Source organism: Dermacentor variabilis, chromosome 1 (genome assembly GCF_050947875.1).
Source record: "Dermacentor variabilis isolate Ectoservices chromosome 1, ASM5094787v1, whole genome shotgun sequence".
NCBI classification, from domain to species: Eukaryota; Metazoa; Arthropoda; class Arachnida; order Ixodida; family Ixodidae; genus Dermacentor; species Dermacentor variabilis.
Genome location: NC_134568.1, coordinates 164,449,242 through 164,469,802, shown reverse-complemented (window position 1 = coordinate 164,469,802; position 20,561 = coordinate 164,449,242). Strand labels below are relative to the sequence as shown.

Here is a 20,561-nt window from a genome sequence, read left to right as displayed (position 1 = left end):
CTCATCGCTGGGCCAGGAGGCTTACTCCTGATCGGCTTCTGTTCTTCCCCCTGATTTGCCGGTGGAGCTTTTCTTACGCAGTGGGACCAGCAGCGTACAAGTGGCTTTAGTCTCGAGTGATGGCGGAGTGATTCGCATGAAGAATCGCAAGGCGATTCCAATCGAACTCCGGGTGGCCTCGGCCAATCACCGAGGTTCGACAGTTTGGCCGGGGGGGGGGGGGCATTCTTTGTTGTTCACCAGACCAGGCTTGTGTACAAGATTTACTGAAGTGCAATGTTCTCGCGACACATCCTGTGAGCAGTTTTATTCCTCATCATCTAGCATGTAAATAAGACCTAATCCGCGATGTCGACATAAGTTTAAGTCCTGCAGAAATTTTGGAAATGTTTTGAAAGGCTGGCATTATTTCTGTGTATCGTTGAAGCCATGTCGTCGATAACTAGCGCATGCACACAGAAACATTCATTGCTACATTAGCTGGAATGAACTGCCCATTGTAAATCAAGGCACGGTCACTGATATACCAAGTTGAGCCTCTATCACTTCCTGTCATTCAGTGTCTAAAATGCTCGCCGTTGGGCACTCCAGAAAAGGTTGCAGGTCCAACCCACGGTGCCGGATTTGTGGGAAAGGCGAAAGTAGACTGTTCTTCCCACAATGAGTCCTCCTGCTTTTTCAGTGGTACTCACCCTGCAGATGACCTTAACTGTCCTTCAAGGTCAAAAGAAGTGCAAATGCTTGAAGCAATTGATAGACGTCGATACTCACGTCGCCAGTCTATTGAAGAAATTCAGAGCAGGACTGAAGGGTATGCTGGCATAACCGCCCGTAATACAGTGTATATAGGAAACTCAATCTCTCAGGATGTTGCAGCTTCTGTAGGAAAGGCGTTGGAAAAAGCAATGGAGCGCATTAGAACTCCCTTGTTCAGATTATGTCCTCACAAATAGCTCAGTGGGTTGAAATTGAGTATCAACAGTGAGTATCAGGTGCCTAGTCTAGCATGGAACCAGCTCAGTGAATTGTCGACAGCACAGCCATTGCCTAAAAACGATTTTTCAAATTGAGCAAAGCCATCAATTTCTGAGAAAGTTGACTACATCTATCTCTCCGAAGCAGATGGGATGGGGAATCAGGATGTAGAAATGGACGACCGATCTCTTAAACCAACAAAGACGCCGATAGAGAAAAAGCCTAGCTTTCCCACTAACTCCAACACGAGACTCTTCTCCCAACGTGGCAGAGATCCCTACTAAGAAGAACTTCTTGAAAGAGGGCGTTTTAGATCAAGCAATCTCGGCTGCTCGGATATATTCACCATAGAAAGTTTAACAGAATTTCAGCAGAACTGTCGTTCAATACTTTCCGCTGCAACATATTTATTATATCTTGCTTCTATATATTTTCCAGATATTATTAGTTTACAGGAAACTTAGTTTGCTGCTGGTCAGACTTTTCATCTAAAAATTTTATTTCGCATCGTGGTTTACCAAGTGTAATTGATTCTGACAACGCTTTAACGTTTAAGGAAACTAGTCGCGAACTTCAGTTTACATATGGACTTCTAAGCGATGTTCAGGTACAGAACTTTTGTACATCTAGTAACATGTAAGTAAGTAAGCGCGTATCATGGCGAGGAGGTTTTTGGGAGAGAATGATTCAAGCAGTTAACAACTGCCTCAGGAGAATACTAGAAAAAAGATGCTTCAGTTTCGAACAGCTCAACACTTTACTAACAGAGGTAGAGACAGTGATACATTCTTGAACGCTCACATACATTTCCAATGATGCTGCCAAAGCTGAAGTACCGACTCCTCCGCACTTTCTTGGTGGGTAGACGTCTTACTGCCCTTCCTCAAGCTTAAGTTAGCGAGAACTCGGGAGATCGCACAGACACACTGGGATCTTGGAGATGTACACAACAAAAACTAAATTTTTGGCAGCGCTGGTATCAAGAATACATCTTGACACTACGCGTGCACAGCAGATCACAGAAGCTCGGCAAGAGTTTAAAGAGTAATGACCTTGTCATTATTAGGAATGACAAAGTACCCGATTACGTTTGGAAATTAGCTAAAGTTATTGAAATCTTTAAGGGGAACGAAGGGTACGCAAGAGCATGCAAGGTCCGACCAGAAGACGGCACTGAGATCATGAGACCTGTTCAACTTCTTTGTCCTCTGGAACTGTGCATGTGACATTCTCGGCTGTAGAACATGTTGGAAATCGTGATCGCGCGGCACATCAAAGAAGATTAGGAAGAGATGGGCTTGCGACTGGCGGGATGGGAATGTTAGGTTGGTAACGTCGCGTTCGTCATGTTTGGACGGCTTAGCATTCTGCGCGAATAAACCCTACAGAAGTGTCTTTTCCCACGTCTCAATTGCCTATACGTGCGCTGTGGCTGAGCGTAAATATGGCATTTCCACATAAATGAAAAAAATTCTTGAGTTGTGCAAATTCTGCCTTGATGTTCGTTCAAGCCTTCAGTACAATTAATACGATAGGCACTTACACCGCGCTAAATGCACACAAATGCCGTAGCTTCATCCAAACACACTGAAATAAGTGATGAAACTGCGTTCGGGGAAAGGGCACAACGCTGTATAATTCAAGGGACGCAAATGCTTATCTTGCTGACACGACGCGCTATAACGACTGCGCTCTGCGTCGTGCACGCATCACATTGTTCACTTCGGGATACCAGGCCATTGTACCAGGCTTTTTCACGCCATTATGTTGGCTTGGCTACTGCGAAGTAGGCGCGGAGCATCGTAAGACAGTCGCTCGCTGGGAGAAAATTCTTCGCTGGAAAAGATAGAACATTGCATGAAGCAGCTTAAATATGTAAGTGACGATATTTTGTCCAGGACTCATTTAGTTTGGGGTTTCGAATAAGCACCTCCAGCCAATCATAAGATGATAATATCTGTCTGCTGTGGCAGTTCTAGTGTGATCTTGTCTTCCGATGGCCTCTTGCCTGTTAATGGCTTTACGCATGGAAACCATAAACGTAGTAGCGTCTTCATGAGCTATGCTGCGTGCTTGTATTGCGATAACAATTATATAGACACTATACGTGCATATTTGCCGTCGCCATCGCCGTTATGTACCGTATAAAGTCCAACGGCGATAACACCGTCACCGCGCACCGCATGATGTAGGTGCGAGTGGAGCGAGCAAAGGGAGCTGACGATCGCGGCTCAATCTCGCGTGTGCAAGGGAAGAAAGTGGCGAGGTAACTCGCTTTCTTCCGTCGCGCGAAAGGTCCCGGCGGGAGGGGAGGGAGTGGGGGTCAGCGTTGTACACAGGCAGCAACTGCGCACAGCGCGGCCGGGCACGCCCTGTTTTGAAAGCGATCTGCGTCGGTGGCTGAGTGTAGGTGCGACGGCGGCTCATACCTTTGTGCGTGCTGCGTTCTTGCCGCTGAGTTTGAGTTGAAGCTATACCCAGCACGAAGGTCACTTCGCTCGCTGCTGCTGCCGCGCTTCCTCACACCAGCCTTTTGACAGCGGGTGTCCACGGTCATAGAGTGGTATGTGTTCATGTTTGTCTGTAAGCGCTGACACCATGATTGTTAATTTAGATAGGAAGCGAATGTTTGTAACATTACACGGCCGATAAAACTAATGTAGCGACGCGACTATCGCCTCCACAGCCGGTGAAAAAGAAGGCGTCTCACGTGTACGTAGCACGAAAAAAGAACACGTTGGCTAAAAAATGGTACTTGAATTGTTTTTCGTTTATGAATATGGTATAATTTTCAGTTTCATAAAATCATGCAGCCTCTGCAATCTCTATCTTTCCATTATAGCTTAACTATTACAAAAATTGTGACCTATTTTACACTTTACTATACCTCCTCGTTTTTTCGCCAGTCCCCCAGAGTGGGTACGTGCCAGGAGATAACAAGGATCTACATATGCATCCACAACACGTTGGCGCGTTCGACCTTATCGGCCGCTCCTGAGATCAGCTGGCACCCATGGCTAGCCGGCATAAATAAAACGTGGCTATGGCCGCTATCTGTATGCGCCGCTTCCCACAAATTGGTGACACCGTACAACCGAGCCCAGCCATGCCAGCGTGAACGCACCGACTCTACCCAGGCAAAATTGACGTGCCACGGTTGTAGGGTGTCCGGGAATTGTACATCGACATGCCGGAAATCTGGTTCATCCAGCTGGACAGCCACTTCCGTATCAACAAGGTTCCAGGCTGTGGCTGCGTTTCAGGCTCCGGCTGCCGCCCTCCGGCCCCGACTTGTACGTAGACTTGCGGACGGCCGTCTTTGGTCACTACGCCACCTTGTCACAGCAGCTCTCACCATTTGAACCACGGCGTCATTCCGTGTCTTGTCATCCCACATCACCTGCGTCCACCCATGCCGATCGTCAGTCCCCACCGGTCCGAGCATCAAACCTCTAGTCGGTTGATAAGCCTCCTCCCAGCTTAATGGCAGCTGCGCAACGATTCTTTCCAAGGAATTCACTGTGCCAAACGCAAGCGCTTTCGGCTACTCTACGGCCCACCACTCTTCTTCCTTAGACATTCCCGTAAGCTGTCCGCTTTCCGTTCGGAGGAACCTCACTCATCTCCGATTGAGAGGCTTTCCCGCCGGCTCGCCTAGGCGCAAATTTGGCTCTAGCAGGCACGGCAACGCCAGAAGCACAACCTTAGCAATGCCTTCAGCGGTCCCTGCAACGTGATACTGTCGGAATTCGAGATTTCGCTGCAAGGAGCAACAGGCGAGCCTTCCGGTGTTCTGTGCTCGCACCTTCCGCGAAGCATCGCCTACGAAGTATCGCCTACGAAACGCTTTAACTCTTCTTGCCAAGTTACATCGCACTAGGCGCGCAGACGTCGGCAACGCAAGACGACGTCCTCAACGTGCAAGACAATGCACCCTGCGTCCAGACTTGGGGTTCCGGCGGCACCGTCTGCGCACAGGTGCGCAGCTCACGCACGCTTGTGTGCGGTCTTTGTGCTTCCGCTGGTGACATGCCGATGCAGCCCTATGTCGTGCAACACACCGGTGGCAGGGGCGGCTGTCTCCACAACCACCAGAAAGCTATTTGTGCCTTTCGCCGCAACACGGAGCTTACCTGGACTTCTTAACGGACGCCACGAACTGCCACTCATGGCTTGCAGGCACTCTTCTTTCGATAAGCACGCTTTTGGCACAAATTTATATCGTGCTTCGCACCAAGAGGGGGGCCCTGTAGCGGCGCGACTATCGCCTCCAGAGCTAATGAAGAAGAAGAAGACGTGTCACGTGCAGCCTAGCGCGAAATAACGTGCTCGCACTCTCGACCTGGGCGGCCGCGGTATCGGCTGCGACCGAGCTAGGCGGCACACATGACTAGTCGGCCTAAATAAACCGTGGCTACGACGGCTACCTCTCCGTGCCGCCTCGCAAACTACTATCCTTACTTCGTAAGCTGTTTAGGCATTTGCTATCACAATCGATGGTTTGCTTTTCGGGTGAGACTGCGATTTTATTTTGTAATCAGAAACGAATTGTCTCCATTGATACGCGTCACTGTGATGATATACGGTTAGGTTTGTTTGCGTGTGAGTGTGCATGTGTGTTTGTGTGAGCGAGTCTTTTCCTCGAGCCCATGAATTCGGTGTAACCAAAGCTTCAATAAATGAGGCTTATCTTTGCATCATAAAATACAGTAAGTGCACATTTTGAGTCCATTGCTAAGTAAATTGCGACTTACAAATAAGAAAATATTATTAGTATTATTATTAGCAAGCCCGCATACGCATCGTGTAATGAGATGGTACCCTATAGGGTATGTTCTTTTCTCACCTAACGGCACCTTAACCTTTTGAAGCAATCAAAGGGTGGCGTCATTTCGCATTCTATATATTCGATCGCATGCCACTTTATGACGTATTTCTGCTGACCTATTACACAACGCTTCATTTCCACATGGATGTTTGTAGTCCAATAGAATGGAGAGGCACAAATGAACTCGGCAGGTGTTGTCCGATCAAAGGTTGTTAACCGCCCAAGAGGGTACTCGTACGCTTTACTTTAACATGTCTGCCTACAAGAGATTCGTTGATGTATGATGTGTATTTGATTCCATAGTCCCGCTTTTTGGAGCAGTCCATGCCATTTTCGTATCTACAGTAGTATTTGATTTTATTCACTATTTCATTTTTCTGTACGTTATCGTAATTACGTACCGCTTCGTATCATAGGCAGGATTGCCGTCTGTCGTATGCGTTCCCACACAGTGTAAGCTGCAGGGTGACCAATATAGGGGGCACACACTACCGCGCTTCATCTTAGTGCTGAATTTAGAGAATCAGGAATATTACGGAAGGCTGAGGCTAACAGCGTGAAAAATGACAGCGAATATTCCAATAGCAATGGGCTTTGGTAATTAGAGCCATTTAGACATTTGTTGTTTCCATTGGCGACAACAAATGTCTAAACACCTCTAAACGCCAATGGAAACGGACCCTTGCAACGTTTAACACCCGAACTTTCTCGGGTGAGGCTAGCTTAGCAGGACTCTTTGAGGAACTCTCAGACATTGTTGACAGTGTAGCCTTAGTGAGATTAGAAGAACTGGTGAGGCTTATACATTGATGAATAACGGACATGTACTCGGCTATAGAGGTCTCCTAGATAAAAATCAATATGGGGTAGGATTCCTAACTCATAAGGACATAGCGGGCAACATTGACGAATTCTACAGCATTGATGAGATGGTAGCTGTAGTCATAAGCAAACCTAATAAGAGGTATAGATTAAAGGTAGTGCACGCCTACACTCCAACATCCAGTCCCGACGATGAGGAAGTATATCAGTTTTATGAAGATGTCGAATTAGCGATGACAAAAGTGCAAACTCAGTATACTGTAGTAATGGGTGACGTCAATGCAAAAGTGGGGAAAAACCAGGCTCGTGAACATGCAATTGGCAACTACAGCGTCAATTCTAGGAACGCTAGAGGAGAGATGCTGGCAGAATTCGCAGAAAGGAATAAGCTTCGAATAATGAACGCTTTCATCAGGAATCGTAGCAACAGAAAGTTGACCTGGAAAAGCCCTAATGGTGAAACAAGAAATTAAATTGACTTCATACTTTCTGCTGATCCCAGCATAGCGCAGGATCTAGAAGTGATAGGTAGGGTAAAGTGCAGTGGTCATAGGTTAGTGAGGGTTAGGATTCACCTCAATTTGAAGAAAAAAAGAGCAAAATTGCTCAAGAACAAACAGGTCAACCTAGAGGCAGTGAGGGTAAAAGCAGACAAATTCAGGCTAATACTTGCAAACAAATATGCAGCCTTAGAACAGAGAGATGATGATGACATAGAGCTAATGGATGAAGCCGTAACTAGGTTGGCTTCAGAGGCAGCAGATGAAGTGGGAGGCAAGGCACCAACGCAACCAGTAGGCAAGCTCTCCCAAGTAACAAAGGACCTAATAAAGAAACGACAGAAAATGAAATTGTCCAACTCAAGAGATAAGATAGAATTCGCGGAACTGTCAAAACTGAACAAGGCGAAAATAAGTGATATTCGAAACTATAGCGTGAGAAAGACTGAAGAAGCAGGAAAAAATGGACGCAGCCAGAAGTCAGTGAGAAAGAAACTTGTCTTAGGACAAACCAAGATGTATGCACTGAAAGATAGGCAGGGTAATATCATCAGCAATCTCGAAGATATAGTAAAAGCAGCCGAAGAATTATATACTGACCGGTACAGTACCCAGAGGAGTCAGGATACACCATTAGAAACAGTAATGAACAGGATACAGAAACTCCTCCTATAACTAGCGATGAGGTCAGAAGGGCATTGCAAGACATGGAACGAGCAAGAGCGCCAGGAGAAGATGGAATAACAGTCGATTTAATCAAAGATGGAGCAGACATAATGCTTGGAAAACTGGCGGCTCTTTATACGAAGTGTCCATTAGGCCCATTATAGGCCCAGTATTATATTGATTTATTTATTTATTTACCCTCAGAGCCTTTCGTCATCAGAGAGGGGAGTGGGTTATACAACAAATAACAAGGAAATAAATCATGAGCTTATACGCAATGTTTGCTAATTATACAATGTTAGCTAAAAGTATGATAAATGCAGTAATAGAGCATGACATAATATTTACCAAAATAATCTCCTATAGAATAAGGGCAACACTGAACTTTAGTCAACCAAGGGAACAGGCTGGCTTCAGGAAGAGATACTTTACAATGTCATTAATCAGGTTATCGAGAAATCCACAGAGTATAATAAGCCTCTCTATATGGCTTTCATCGATTACGAAAAGGCATTTGATTCAGTAGCAAGCCCAAGGGGCGAATCGCACTACTCACACAAGAGGCTGCGGAATACGCTACCACGCTATGCCAAGAAAATTGGCTATTCCTCTACGACAGCTTGAGAGGAAGACTGAGTACTTCCAAGACGTGGAAGTTATTGAGGTATTTAATCAACCCGGCCAGCAGCAAAACGGAATTCCATCACAATATGGCCCGAGTAATCCACCAATTTCCAGGGAACGAGGCGGACCTCCTTTTGACTGTCAAAGCCCAGTACCTCACCACACAGCCATCGGAGCCTCTGCCACCCTACACCAGCACGCCTAACGAGCTCCTAGATGAGGACATTCATTTACATGAAGTAACAGCGGCGATAATGGGCTTGAGAGGCCACACAACCCCGGGATCGGACCAAATTACCAGTAAGGCACTTTTAAATCTTGAGAGCCCCCCCCCTCCCCCCTACTAGAGCTTACTGCTCACCTTAACGAAGTATGGAGGGAAGGAAACCTTCCTGAGGACTGGAACATGGCCGAGGTTCGTCTGATACCGAAGCGACGAAGTTACCAGCCATTGAGAACCTACGACCGATCTCCCTCACTTCGTGTGTAGGAAAGCTCTTAGAGCACATCGTTCTCAACTGGCTACAACCATTCCTGAAGACTCGGGCAAACTTCCAACAACGATGACAGGATTCCGTCCACAACTCAAGGCATCTTACTTCAGCTGAAAGAGGAGGTGATTGTACCAGTGACACGCAACTCCCCCACGGCTATCATCGCCTTAGGTCTTAAAGGGGCGTTCGATAGCGTCAAGCATACAGCAATCTTACAGAGGCTAAACACGCTGGGCTGTGGGGCCAGGACGTATTCCTATATCAGAGTTTTTCTCTCAGATAGAACAGCCATCTTAAAGGTCGGCGACCAAGCCACAAACCCCTTCCTGATGGGCGGGCGCGGCACACCACAAGGCGCAGTGTTATCCCCTCTGCTTTTCAATATCGCCATAATAGGCCTTCCGCCGCTCCTCGATAACATCTCGGGGATCCGGCATGGCCTACAGGCCGACGACATTACCATCTGCCCGTCCACAAGGTCCGTTGGGGCAATGGAGAGCCGCTTGCAGGAAGCGGCAGGCGTGGTGAGCGACTATGCTAAGTCATGCAGCCTCAGCTGCGCCCCCCAAAGTCGGAGCTACGCCTGGTCTCACCGCGAACGAAGCACGCATATGACTCGCCCACTATCAACATACAACTGGATCCGCAAACCATCGTTCCGTCAAAGAGCGTAGATATGTTTTTAATGATTTTCCAGTCGGATCGCACCAACACAATATTAATTAACAAGCTTAAGAATACAACAGCCCAAGTCACCCACATGATCCGGCGAATAACAACCAAGACAAGAGGCATCGGGGAGGCGGACACACTTCGGTTTGTCCAAGCATTCGTCGTGTCTCTAATAACTTACGCTGTTCCATATGCACTACTCAACGCGACGGAACTCAAGAAAATCAACACAATGATCAGAAAGGCATAGAAGCAGGTGATGGGCCCGCCGATCAGTACGTCCACAGAACGCCTACAACGACTTGGTGTGCACAACACGGCTGAGGAACTGATCGAGGCACGTTTATCCAGTCAGCGAACAAGGCTGGCGGTTACGGAAGCGGGGAGGTCCATCCTCTTACGCCTGGGGCTCTCTGCCCCTCTCAGCCATCCGCCGCCTCAGACGGTGAGCTTACCCCACGTCTTTCAGAGCAACATCGCCGTAAGTCATCTGCCTCGCAACATGCACCCAGTGCACCACGCAGAGCGAAGGGAAGCCCGGGCCCTGGCCATACACAAGCGATACGGGACTTTACCCTCTACAGCCTACACGGACGCGGGGTCGTACTCCAGACGTGCAGCCACAACAGCCACCGTAGTCGTCAACAAAGAACATCCGAGCAGCATTTCGCCCACACGAAACAATCCCCTCCAAGCTGAGGAAGCGGCCATAGCCCTCGCGCTCTCCCAAACAGAGGTTGAAGTCAGAGTGACCGACTTCTAACACGCGCGCCGCAACTTTGCTAGCAGCAGAATTCATACCACTACGCTCCAGATCATCAATCAAAAGCCGCCAACGAGATCAGTCATGATCATCTGGGCGCCAGCGTATCACGGCATTCCGGGCAACGAGATCGCAACCACGTGGCTCGAGATTTGACCCACCGAGGCGACGCTGAGGAATCTGAACCCGAGTGCATGCACCCTCTAGTCTCTTACCAAGACATCACACAACACTACAAGCTAACCCGCAGAACAAATGCACCCCTACACAAGTAACTATCTAAAGAGCAGGAGCGATTCCTCCGAACTCTACAGGTTAATAACATCCCCCACCCATCCCATCCCCCCCCCAATTCTAAAAAACCTACACGATTCTCTCCGTAATTCCGCTTCTGCGCAGAGTCCGGGTCCTTCAGGCACATAGTAGGGGGTTGCAGAGCGGCACCATTAAATCCTCCGAGCCATTACCACATCAACGAGCTTTGGGAGAGAGCCTTGGCCAGCTCCAACCTCGAGGATCAGCAACGGCTGATTGCGAGGGCCCAGGACGCGGCCCGAGCTCAAGGCATCCTGGAATGAGGACACCTCTCCATAGCTACGTTCACTCAATAAAAATGTTTATTCTCTCTCTCTCTCTCTCAGTAGAGATACCAACAGTCATAGTGGCATTACATAATGACAAAGTACAGAATGCTTACGTAAATAACTTGGAAAATATCTACAGAGGTTCTACAGCTACCTTATTCTACACAAGAAAAGCAGGAAGATACCTATAAAGAAAGGGGTCAGACAGGGAGACAGAATGTCTTTAATGCTATTCACTGAGTGCTTGGATGAAGTATTTAAGCTATTAAACTGGGAAGGCTTAGGAGTAAAGATCGACGGCGAATACCTCAGCAACCTTCGCTTTGCCGATGACATTGTTTTATTCAGTAAAAATGCAGACGAGTTTCAACAAATCATTGAGGACCTTAATAGAGAGAGTGTAAGAGTGTGGTTGGTGATTAACATGCAGAAGAGAAAGATAATGATGAATAGCTGGGCAAAGGAACAAGAGTTCAGGATCGCCAGTCGGCCTCTAGAGTCTGAAAAGGAGTACGTTTGCCTAGGTCAATTAATCACAGGGAACCCTGGTCATGAGAAGGAACTTCACAGAAGAATAAAAATGGGTTGGATTGCATACGGCAGACATTGCCAGCTCCTGACTGGAAGCTTACCATTATCATTCAAAGGAAGGTGTAGGATCACTGCATTTTACTAGTGATGAGATATGGGGCAGAGACTTGGAGACTGACAAAGAAGCTTGAGAACAATTTAAGGACCGCGCAAAGAGCTATGGAACGAAGATTGCTGGGCATAACGTTAAGAGACAGAAAGAGAGCGGTTTGGATCAGAGAGCAAACAGGTATAGACTATATTCTAATAGACATCAAGAGGAAAAAATGGAGTTGGGCAGGTCATGTAATGCGCAGGTTAGATAACCGTTGGACCATTAGGGTTACAGAATGGGTGCCCAGAGAAGGGAACCGCAATCGAGCACGACAGAAGACTAGGTGGAGCGATGAAATTAGGAAATTCGCGGGCGCTAGTTGGAATCGGTTGGCGCAGGAAAGGGCTAATTGGAGATCGCAGTGAGAGACATTCGTCCTGCAGTGGACATAAAACAGGCTGATGATGATGATGATGCTGATGATGATACATTTGTTGTTTCATCTTGAATAGAGAACTATAGCCTCAAGAGTGTCTGAAAAATAATTATCCGTAACCCAATGAGCGAAGAAATTAAAACTGAAACTAGAAAACGAATGATAGAAGTTCTCAAAATACATCAATGACGAACTTGACAGTTGTCACCGCACTTCTGTTACCACCCAATAGAACGTCATGACGAGTACGAAAACTCAGGTTATGGCGCGCATGTATAAACACAGCCTACCAGGCATTAAGCGCAAGTTCGCAGCAAGGAGTAATATCACTACATTCCACAGCAGCGCACGCCAGATACAATTATGCACTAACACTGCGCAACGCACTTTGAAATGAGCAGTGAAAATGCGCAACAAAAATTAAAGCATGCGCCATACTCTGCAATCAGTTGTGGCCTCTAGCCAATCGACCTCAGCAGCATGTTCCATCGTTCACCCGAGTTAGCTCAAGTGGCGCAGATAGACATATTTATGTTTGTAAGACTGCACCATCATCCTTTCCCGATATGGCGATTATATCTCATCAGGGCGTACTCAATATGCTTCTCTGGTTCAAAGTGAAGAACTCTCGTTTTTTGTTATGCCGAAGCACTAGCGAATTGTCTTGTAAGACATTTCTCAGGTTTTCAGTCTTGCCATGCGAAGATAATAAGCTCGGGTAGTACCGATGCAGAAAAAAGGGGGACCAACTTTCTCTTTTGATCTACCGCCCAATTTCCATCGTATCCTTAAAATGTAAAATATTTGAGCACGTACAGCAGCTACTATTACTATGTTTATGGATGATAAGCAAACTTTGTTACCATGTCAACACGGTTTTCAAAAGGGCCTATCTACGGTTACGCAGCTACCTGCAGCCGCCAATTTCTTCGGATTCATGTTTCACAAGGCTGGTCAAATTGACGCATTATATTTAGATTTCGCTAAAGCCTTGGACCTGGTCCCACATATTAAGAAAATGTAAAAACTCCAGTAAAAACTCCAAAACTGCAACTCCAATAAAAATCAGGCGTGCAATATGTAGTCATATGTGACCTAAATTCCTACATGCTCCCGCATAACTTTGGTGATCTCCAGGACAGGGTCCTTCGACCACTGCTCTTGTTGATATTTTGCAATGACATAGATGGCGTTGTTGATGAACCTGTTCAAATCTGACACTTCCCAGATGACTGCATTCTGTTTAGTGAAATTGAAAGTAGCAATGATCAAAAAGCTTTAGCCCAAGCCCTTAGCAATACCTTTGCTTGTGTAACGAATTGTACAGGAAGTTAAATTGCGGAAAATTTGTTTCGTTTAGAATAATAAGGAAAGCACGTCCGTTTGAATTTTTGTACTCTATTGGGTGCGACCGATAAGAAGAGGTTGACAAATTTAAATATCTTTGGAGTAATGTTTACGAATAGCCTAAGCAGGAATACCCACATTGACAACACTTGTTCTGCTTTTCACGAGCTCTGTTTATTACTCCACAAGCTCAAAGACATACGCGCGAAATTAACATAAAACGCATAGACATCTTTCATCAGGCCCGAACTAGAAAATGATTATATTACGATTATATGGCATCGGCACAGTAAAACTAATACCGATGCCCTTGAAAACATTCGGAGGAGTGTAATGCGTTACAATTTTTCCAAGTGGACCGGAACATGTCTGTTTCGCAGCTTATGAAACATAACGGAATTACCGAATTACGAACAACACGTACGTTAAGTCGATAAGAATTGTTATATTTATTAGTAAACAAGGCTCTCGCACTTGACCAACACATTATGTTATCCCACTAGAAACTCTAAAAAACCCATCAGTCATATGCTCTTTCTTAACCACATATTTTTGTAGGATAAACGTGTTCAAGTATTATTGCTATCGCCATACGATTACTGAATGGAAGAGTTTGCCAGAACATTACCTCAGACTTGTAGAGTGTTACCTGACTGTTGTTTCCCTAACTGCTTTGTATAAGGTAGAAAACATTGTTTTTGACAGAAGTGCTCTGTGTTGTATGCTTTTGTTCTTTAGGAACTCCGAAATGTTGAGCCTCTTGTGCATTTTTAATTCTTGCCCCTTCTACTAGGACCTTCTGACCTGCAGTATTCGCTAAATAAAAAACCGCTGGGGACAAGGAAGGTTCGTGATATCCTTCAGTTCTTTTAATAGAGTCTTGTGGTCATTTAGTTGCGCTTGAGCATAAACAGCAACACGTCAATGTACTATCGAGAATCCGGGAAACAGAAGACAATGGTGCCAAAAACGACGTCACATTGTGAAAATTTAAGATGTGTCCTGGAGAGGGCTAAGTTTACCCATAGCTTCCCAGAAAGCACCTGTACCATAACATTCTTTCGTGTTCTCGAGTATATGACCTTAAAAATAGACGGGTCTATTATTATGCAGTGTTCTTGAAGATACATGCTGGTGGAAGGTCATATTGCGGATGCGTGTGATGGCTGGAATCGGCCTGCGGCGCACAGCGTGGGAGAAGTAAAATTTCGCAGCAGCCCTTGAGGTCATGCCGATGACCCTAAGCAGTTATTCTTCACGGGACGTGCGACGATAACATAAGCCGAAAAGGAAGAACAGCACACGCAGGATACGTGCGTGCAAGGCCAGAATAGCCCAAAATGGAAGAGAGCGCGACCAGCAGTTTGACCAAGAATACAACGTCGTCGGCACCATGAGGCTATAGGAGGACTTTCCGCGGCTTAGTGGGTCCAAAAAAAGCTTCTTTCTTAATAAATTCATGGCGCGAAGTGTCGGCGTTTCCGCCGCGCGGTCGGTTTCTTCACAAGCAAAGAGAGGAAGAGGGGGAGGTTCTTATTTTTTTTCCCCTCGAATCTCATCAGAGATTCCGGCGAGGGTGCCCGATAACGGCGCTAGACATGAACATCTGCGGGGTGGGAGAACCGCTGGGCTGAATTAAAGTGTGGCGCTCGCGGTCACCACGAAATGACGGAGGTCCCTCCACCCGAGCCGCCCGCCCAACTGAGCGATGTGGGCCGCCGGAACCGGAGAAGCACTCTGCTGCGGCTCTCCGCGGCATTCTTCCTCGTGTCGTATCCACGACATCGCCATGAGAATACACATCGACCACGCAATCGCGGACGCGGATTCATCGCACTCCTAAACATTGGAACTCACATGCTCTAGAGCGGCCGGTAAGGGGACGCTGCCGCCGCGGGCTCAGTTTTTCATTTGCCCGGACCGGGGCGGACGCCGCGATAGAGATACTCGCCCTCGATAGCGGTGTGCGTTCGCGCGACCCATACACCACGCTAGAGAGCATGCGACTTGAGAAAAGAAAGTAAAAGCTACTCTAGGAGAGGAGTAACACCCATTGCGGCTACAAGCGTGAAAAAGGTGAATGTTGTTTCCGATCCAGAGCACGGTCCTTGCAGGCTTTCGATATTGAAACGCAGGTACCGTACGGAGGCCTTCGGCTTTTGCCGTTACACTTTTCTCACGAAAGGACCGAGGTATCGGTTGACTAGAATATTAGGTTTTGATAAGGTGTGCTTGTGTGTCGTGTTTCGTGTGCGTGAGCGTGCGGTGTACCGTAAGGAAGCTTCGGAGGGTCACAGCAGGGGGGAGGATGCGTTTAGCGATGTCCAGGAAGACGGGCCTGTCGGAAACGACGCGATAGCGGAGGGGCTGGGCCGACCTGTGCATCACGCCTTGAGTGGTAACGTAGTGAGAAGACATGGGGGCGCAGGTATATAAGAGTGCTAGTTGCCATTTGGCAGACAAAAGCTTCCAAAGCTTGCTTGTGGCATCATCAACCAACCACTCACCATGAATACTCTGGTAAGGCATCATGTACTGCTCTTTCCGGTGATACGGTCCCCATATTGGGGACTTTGTGCTGTCACATTTAGCTCAATGTGCGTGGCTCTGCAGTGATGTTTTATAATGTCGTCAAGTATACGAAAATTGGATGCCGAGAGTGGAAGTGCGCATTCCTCACGTGCTTCTCCTCTCTTGCCGACAAATAAGTACTGCATTAAGTTCAAGATTTGCACTGGATTAGTCTACGAATCATATCAGTATAGATTACAGGTAAAGTGTACTAAAGTAGCTTCGCTTAAGGGAGAACATCTATTGCCGCGGACACTGGGACTGCAAGTCTCATTTGTGACTGTAAACGTTTTTGCGGCAATACAGGATCCGTCTGCATTCGGCATTTCCAGGTGGTCTCCTTTTTACCGACTAATCCTGTTCAGCTTAGGTGATTGTACGGGAACCCTTGTACATAGCATTACAGGTGGTCTCCTTTTTGGACACTGAATCGGCATGTACGAGTGATTGTTCGCGATGAACTGTCTGCGTAAACCTTAAATGGGGCTAGTACCAAATGATGACGTAAAGTGCATTGTTCGAAGTTTTTGTCATGCCAGATCGCAAGATATAGTTTGTACATCTACTATACGAGTACGAGAGGTAGCGTCCCCTTCTTCGTTAATATTTCCCGAGTGATGTCTCCACGATAATTCCATTTCTGAGGAGTAATTATCCGAAACATAAAATGGAGCCGGTCAGCCAGAGGCTTACTATATGATATCTTTGTATGTCATTACAGTCGCCTGAATTTAGGCGCCTGTGGTACTACGAGACAATAGTAAGCAAACTGTATGGAAAAGAAATGGTCACCTTGTGACTATAGCGTTTCTTGCTGCTTCTTCAGGGTACTACTCCTTCGAACTTAAATTCAGATCTTGTGTATCAAGTCACGTACCAAACTATAAATATAAAATTGGTATCGTGTTTACTGTATGTGATTATTTTAACAGTCGGATATTATATAGCACAGCGGGGCACAACCAGTCGAATCAAAGTTATCACATGACTGGTTCATAAATTATCACGCCATAATACATAAAAAAATGCTCCGTGTAGTAAGCATATCTGGGTAATCAAACCAATTACGAAGCTGGCTACTAGTATCACTCCTAAAATGCAGGTTGACTGAGCATTGCCAAGTTTTGAAGTCCAGAAATTGTCATTTCCCCTTTGATGCACGAATAAACTATACGACGACGACAAATATGCCTTGATAGCGAAAACAATTGCCTGTACTTTACTTATTGATAATGAATACATCGCCTGCCTTGTAAAATATGGCGTCAAGAGATTGAGAAACGTTCCAGTGAAATTCCTGGATTTGGCTGAATTGAAGAGCCCTGTTGACAACTGTCGGCAGCAAAAGAAACTTTGGCTGCTGACACTAAGTTGTCCTTAACTGCTGCTAAATTAAGTTGTCCTTAGTGCTAGTAGGCTCGGGGGATAGGAATGGAGCCCGTCTTAGCCATAGCAGCTCATAGGCAGCTGCCCTGGACTACTGCAGCACGCACTGACTAATGAACTACATGACGCACACGCGCACAGGTGTACGCCGTTGTAATGAGCGCACTGGTAGGCAGTGCCTTTTGTGGCGTCCTGGCCGGAGGATACGGAGGATACGGAGCCGGCCTGGGAGGCCTTGGTGGCGGTCTAGCTCTCGGTGGCGCAGACCTGGGAGGCGGTGCCGGAGTAGGAGTCGGCAGCAGCGTGGTTCTCCTAGGCGGCGGCGGCCATGGTTTCACCAAGGCCGTAGCCGGACCATCGTTCCTCATTAACACGGTGCACCACGTGTCTAAGGTCGACGGTGGAGGCGCCATTGTGGCCCACTCCGGGCTTGGAGGCGTCGCCGGAGGACACGGCTATGGCGGAGTCGTTGGCGGAGGACACGGAGGAGGCGTCTTGCTCAGTGGCGCTGACCTCGGAGGCACCGGTCTAGGCCTTGGTGGAGGTTACGGCCTCGGTGGTGGCAAGCTGCTTGTATTGAAAGGAGGATACCACAAATGAGTACCATCCCGTTTAGGTACGTTGCCAGCTTCTATTTCGCGCCGTAGGGTTGTCGCGAGAAGGAGCGTTCAATCGGACACTTTAAAAGCGAATTCAGCTTCCTAAATGACTTTTGATGTGAGAACGGTAGGAGTCATATAAGGGCGCCGTCCATGAATGTGTGAGGCAAAGTAGGTAATTTTTAGGCACTTCATTCCTTATGTTATTTTGAGTCAACAACATAAGCCACACTGGATGGGGAACATGTTAACTTCCACCTTTTAGTAGTCTACTTTAGTTGCAAGAGTTGTTGCCTTCACGGGAAGGTGTTTTTACCAGAGAAAGACTTAATTAAAGAAATGCGTGTTAGGGCAGTTAGGAGTTTGTTCTTTCTCTCTTGGCGCTGTCAAGGTGAATATGTGAATCCTTTCCATTTCAGTAGCAAGAGAAAAGGCATGCGGTGAAAGCTTCGCAGCGCCGTTTTGTGTGTGAGAGCTTCTGGGGCTTGAACCTGTCGTCAGAGTTGAAGAGAATGAAGAAATAAAAAAGAAATGTATTTTTAGCAGGTGTAAATAAACATGATCTGGGGACACCGTTCCCCATCACCTGAATTCTCTGCTGGCAGCTTTTACTTCCATATTGCACCCTCATCATTCTGATTCTCACGCTGGTGGTGGCTTAGAGCATATCGCGTTCTGCAGCTTATACGAGTTGGAGCATCCATTCCCTGGCGCAGTGGCCAGTGAAAAGATGGTCGTGCACCACGCGTTGAAACTATGTTAACGAACGCAAAGTGGTCAAGATTGCTTAGAAACCATCTACTCTAGCGTCTCCTTTAGCCCCGTGTTCGTTGTGAACCACAAGTCCAACTACTAAAGAAAAAGAAGGATTCCATATTCTGCGAAAGTGAAGTATTTATTTGGTTGTCTTCACATACTGCAGCTTATGGGTGATGTCGCAGTGGGTGCACAGTAATTATTGAAAGTACTAATTCACATAATATAGAAGATGAAAAAAATTAATCACCTGCAGAACCCATCTCACTATCACTGTCGACGTTAATGCGATTAGCAATCAAGCAGTGAAGTGGCACACAGTATGTATTGCTAAAGACACCTTTATTTAGAATCTCTAATGGTAATTCCGAGATTTCCCTTGCTTCGGCTATATGCCATATGCGCTTTCTCCGGGATATGCCCACTTTGCTGTGGGATTGCTATGGGTCGGCCACGACCATGACGGCATGACGACTGTATGACGACGGCGCAGTGATGATGATGGAATGACAAAGGCGGAATGGCGTCGATGGAACGACCAAGACCGTATGACGACAATGGGATGATCATTCTGAAATGACGGCGATGTCATAACGACGACAGCATCACGACGATGTCTTGGAGATAACTGTATGACAATGCTGACCTGACCACGACGGCGTGACCACAACGGTATGATGAGAATGGGATGACGAAGCTGGAATGGCGACGATGGAACGACCTCGATGGTACTGCAAAGAATGCACGGCGACGACTGTATGGCTACAACGCAATGATGATGGGGCATAATCGTGGTTTAATCACGACAGCATAATTAAGATGGAATTGCAAATAAGGAATGATGTCGATAGAACGACGGACGTGGTATGACGCGGACGGCATGACGACAATCGTATTACGATTCTGAAAAGATGACGATGGTATGGCGATGACACCGTGACGACAGACAATGGTATGACAATGAATGCATGGCAATGACGCAAGGGTAACAGGGGCGTGATCTCGACTAATTGACGCAGAAGAAATGACGTCGGCAGAACGGCGAAGGTGGAATGACGACGATGGCCTGGCGACAAGGAGGTGGTGACGGCTGTATTACGACGATGGCCTAACGGCGATGCCATGACGAGAGCCGCATGGTGAAGTTTCGAATTCCGACTATGGAACGACCACGATGGTGTCATGATGACGGTATGAAAAAGAATGACTGACTGCATGACGGCGACGTAATGACGACGATGGCATGACAAGGGCGGCAAGATTACGGGTGAATGACGATAGCATGGTCATGGAGGCTTGATGACGACGTGAAGCTCCGAAGAATTTTTACAGCCAAGCTGTATATGGCTAGATTCTGATGAAAAATGTGTCCATGGGCAAGGGCCATGTAAATAGAAATATATATATATATATATATATATATATATATATATAAGGTCGTCCAACTGTTTCCGCGTGATGTTATCAGTCGCGGCGGTCGCTCTGAATGTTGTCATCTTATCGGCCATGTTATGACGTATGTCCTTCATGGCCATATAGAAAACGTGGGATGGTAGCGCTCCTTCGCTCCCATTGCAGGATCGAAAAGTATAATAAAGCGCAATATTGTATCCACCAATCGCCGGCTTTAACGTCTACCTAGCGCGCCCCGACGGCAAGTGGATTGTATCCTTCTTGCTGGAACGTTTTCGAATTGAGTGCTATATGGACGTCAATGTGCCGACAACGCGTCGCCTGTCGTGTATAGACTTAACAGTTGGGAAGAACATGTCTAGCATTGCAGTTCAACCGATCGCGGTATACGAGAGCGGCCACAAAGCTATGGTCACTGTGGTAACGAAGGAGACAAAATAAAGACGATAACAAGCACGAAGTTACCTGCATGTGCCTTTGCTCAATCAATATAGCCATAA

At 46.9% G+C, this 20,561-nt stretch overlaps 1 protein-coding gene across 1 annotated transcript in view; it reads left to right on the top strand.

Moving 5' to 3' along the window:
* LOC142589566 (uncharacterized) overlaps nucleotides 1-18,465 on the top strand; it is a 179,693-nt gene extending 161,228 nt beyond the window's left edge. The window contains exons 7-8 of the mRNA XM_075701068.1: nucleotides 17,435-17,909; nucleotides 18,312-18,465. Coding sequence (XP_075557183.1) covers nucleotides 17,435-17,893 — 459 coding nt within the window. The 3' untranslated portion in view covers nucleotides 17,894-17,909; nucleotides 18,312-18,465. The remainder of the gene's footprint in view (nucleotides 1-17,434; nucleotides 17,910-18,311) is intronic.
* Nucleotides 18,466-20,561: the final 2,096 nt, after the last annotated feature.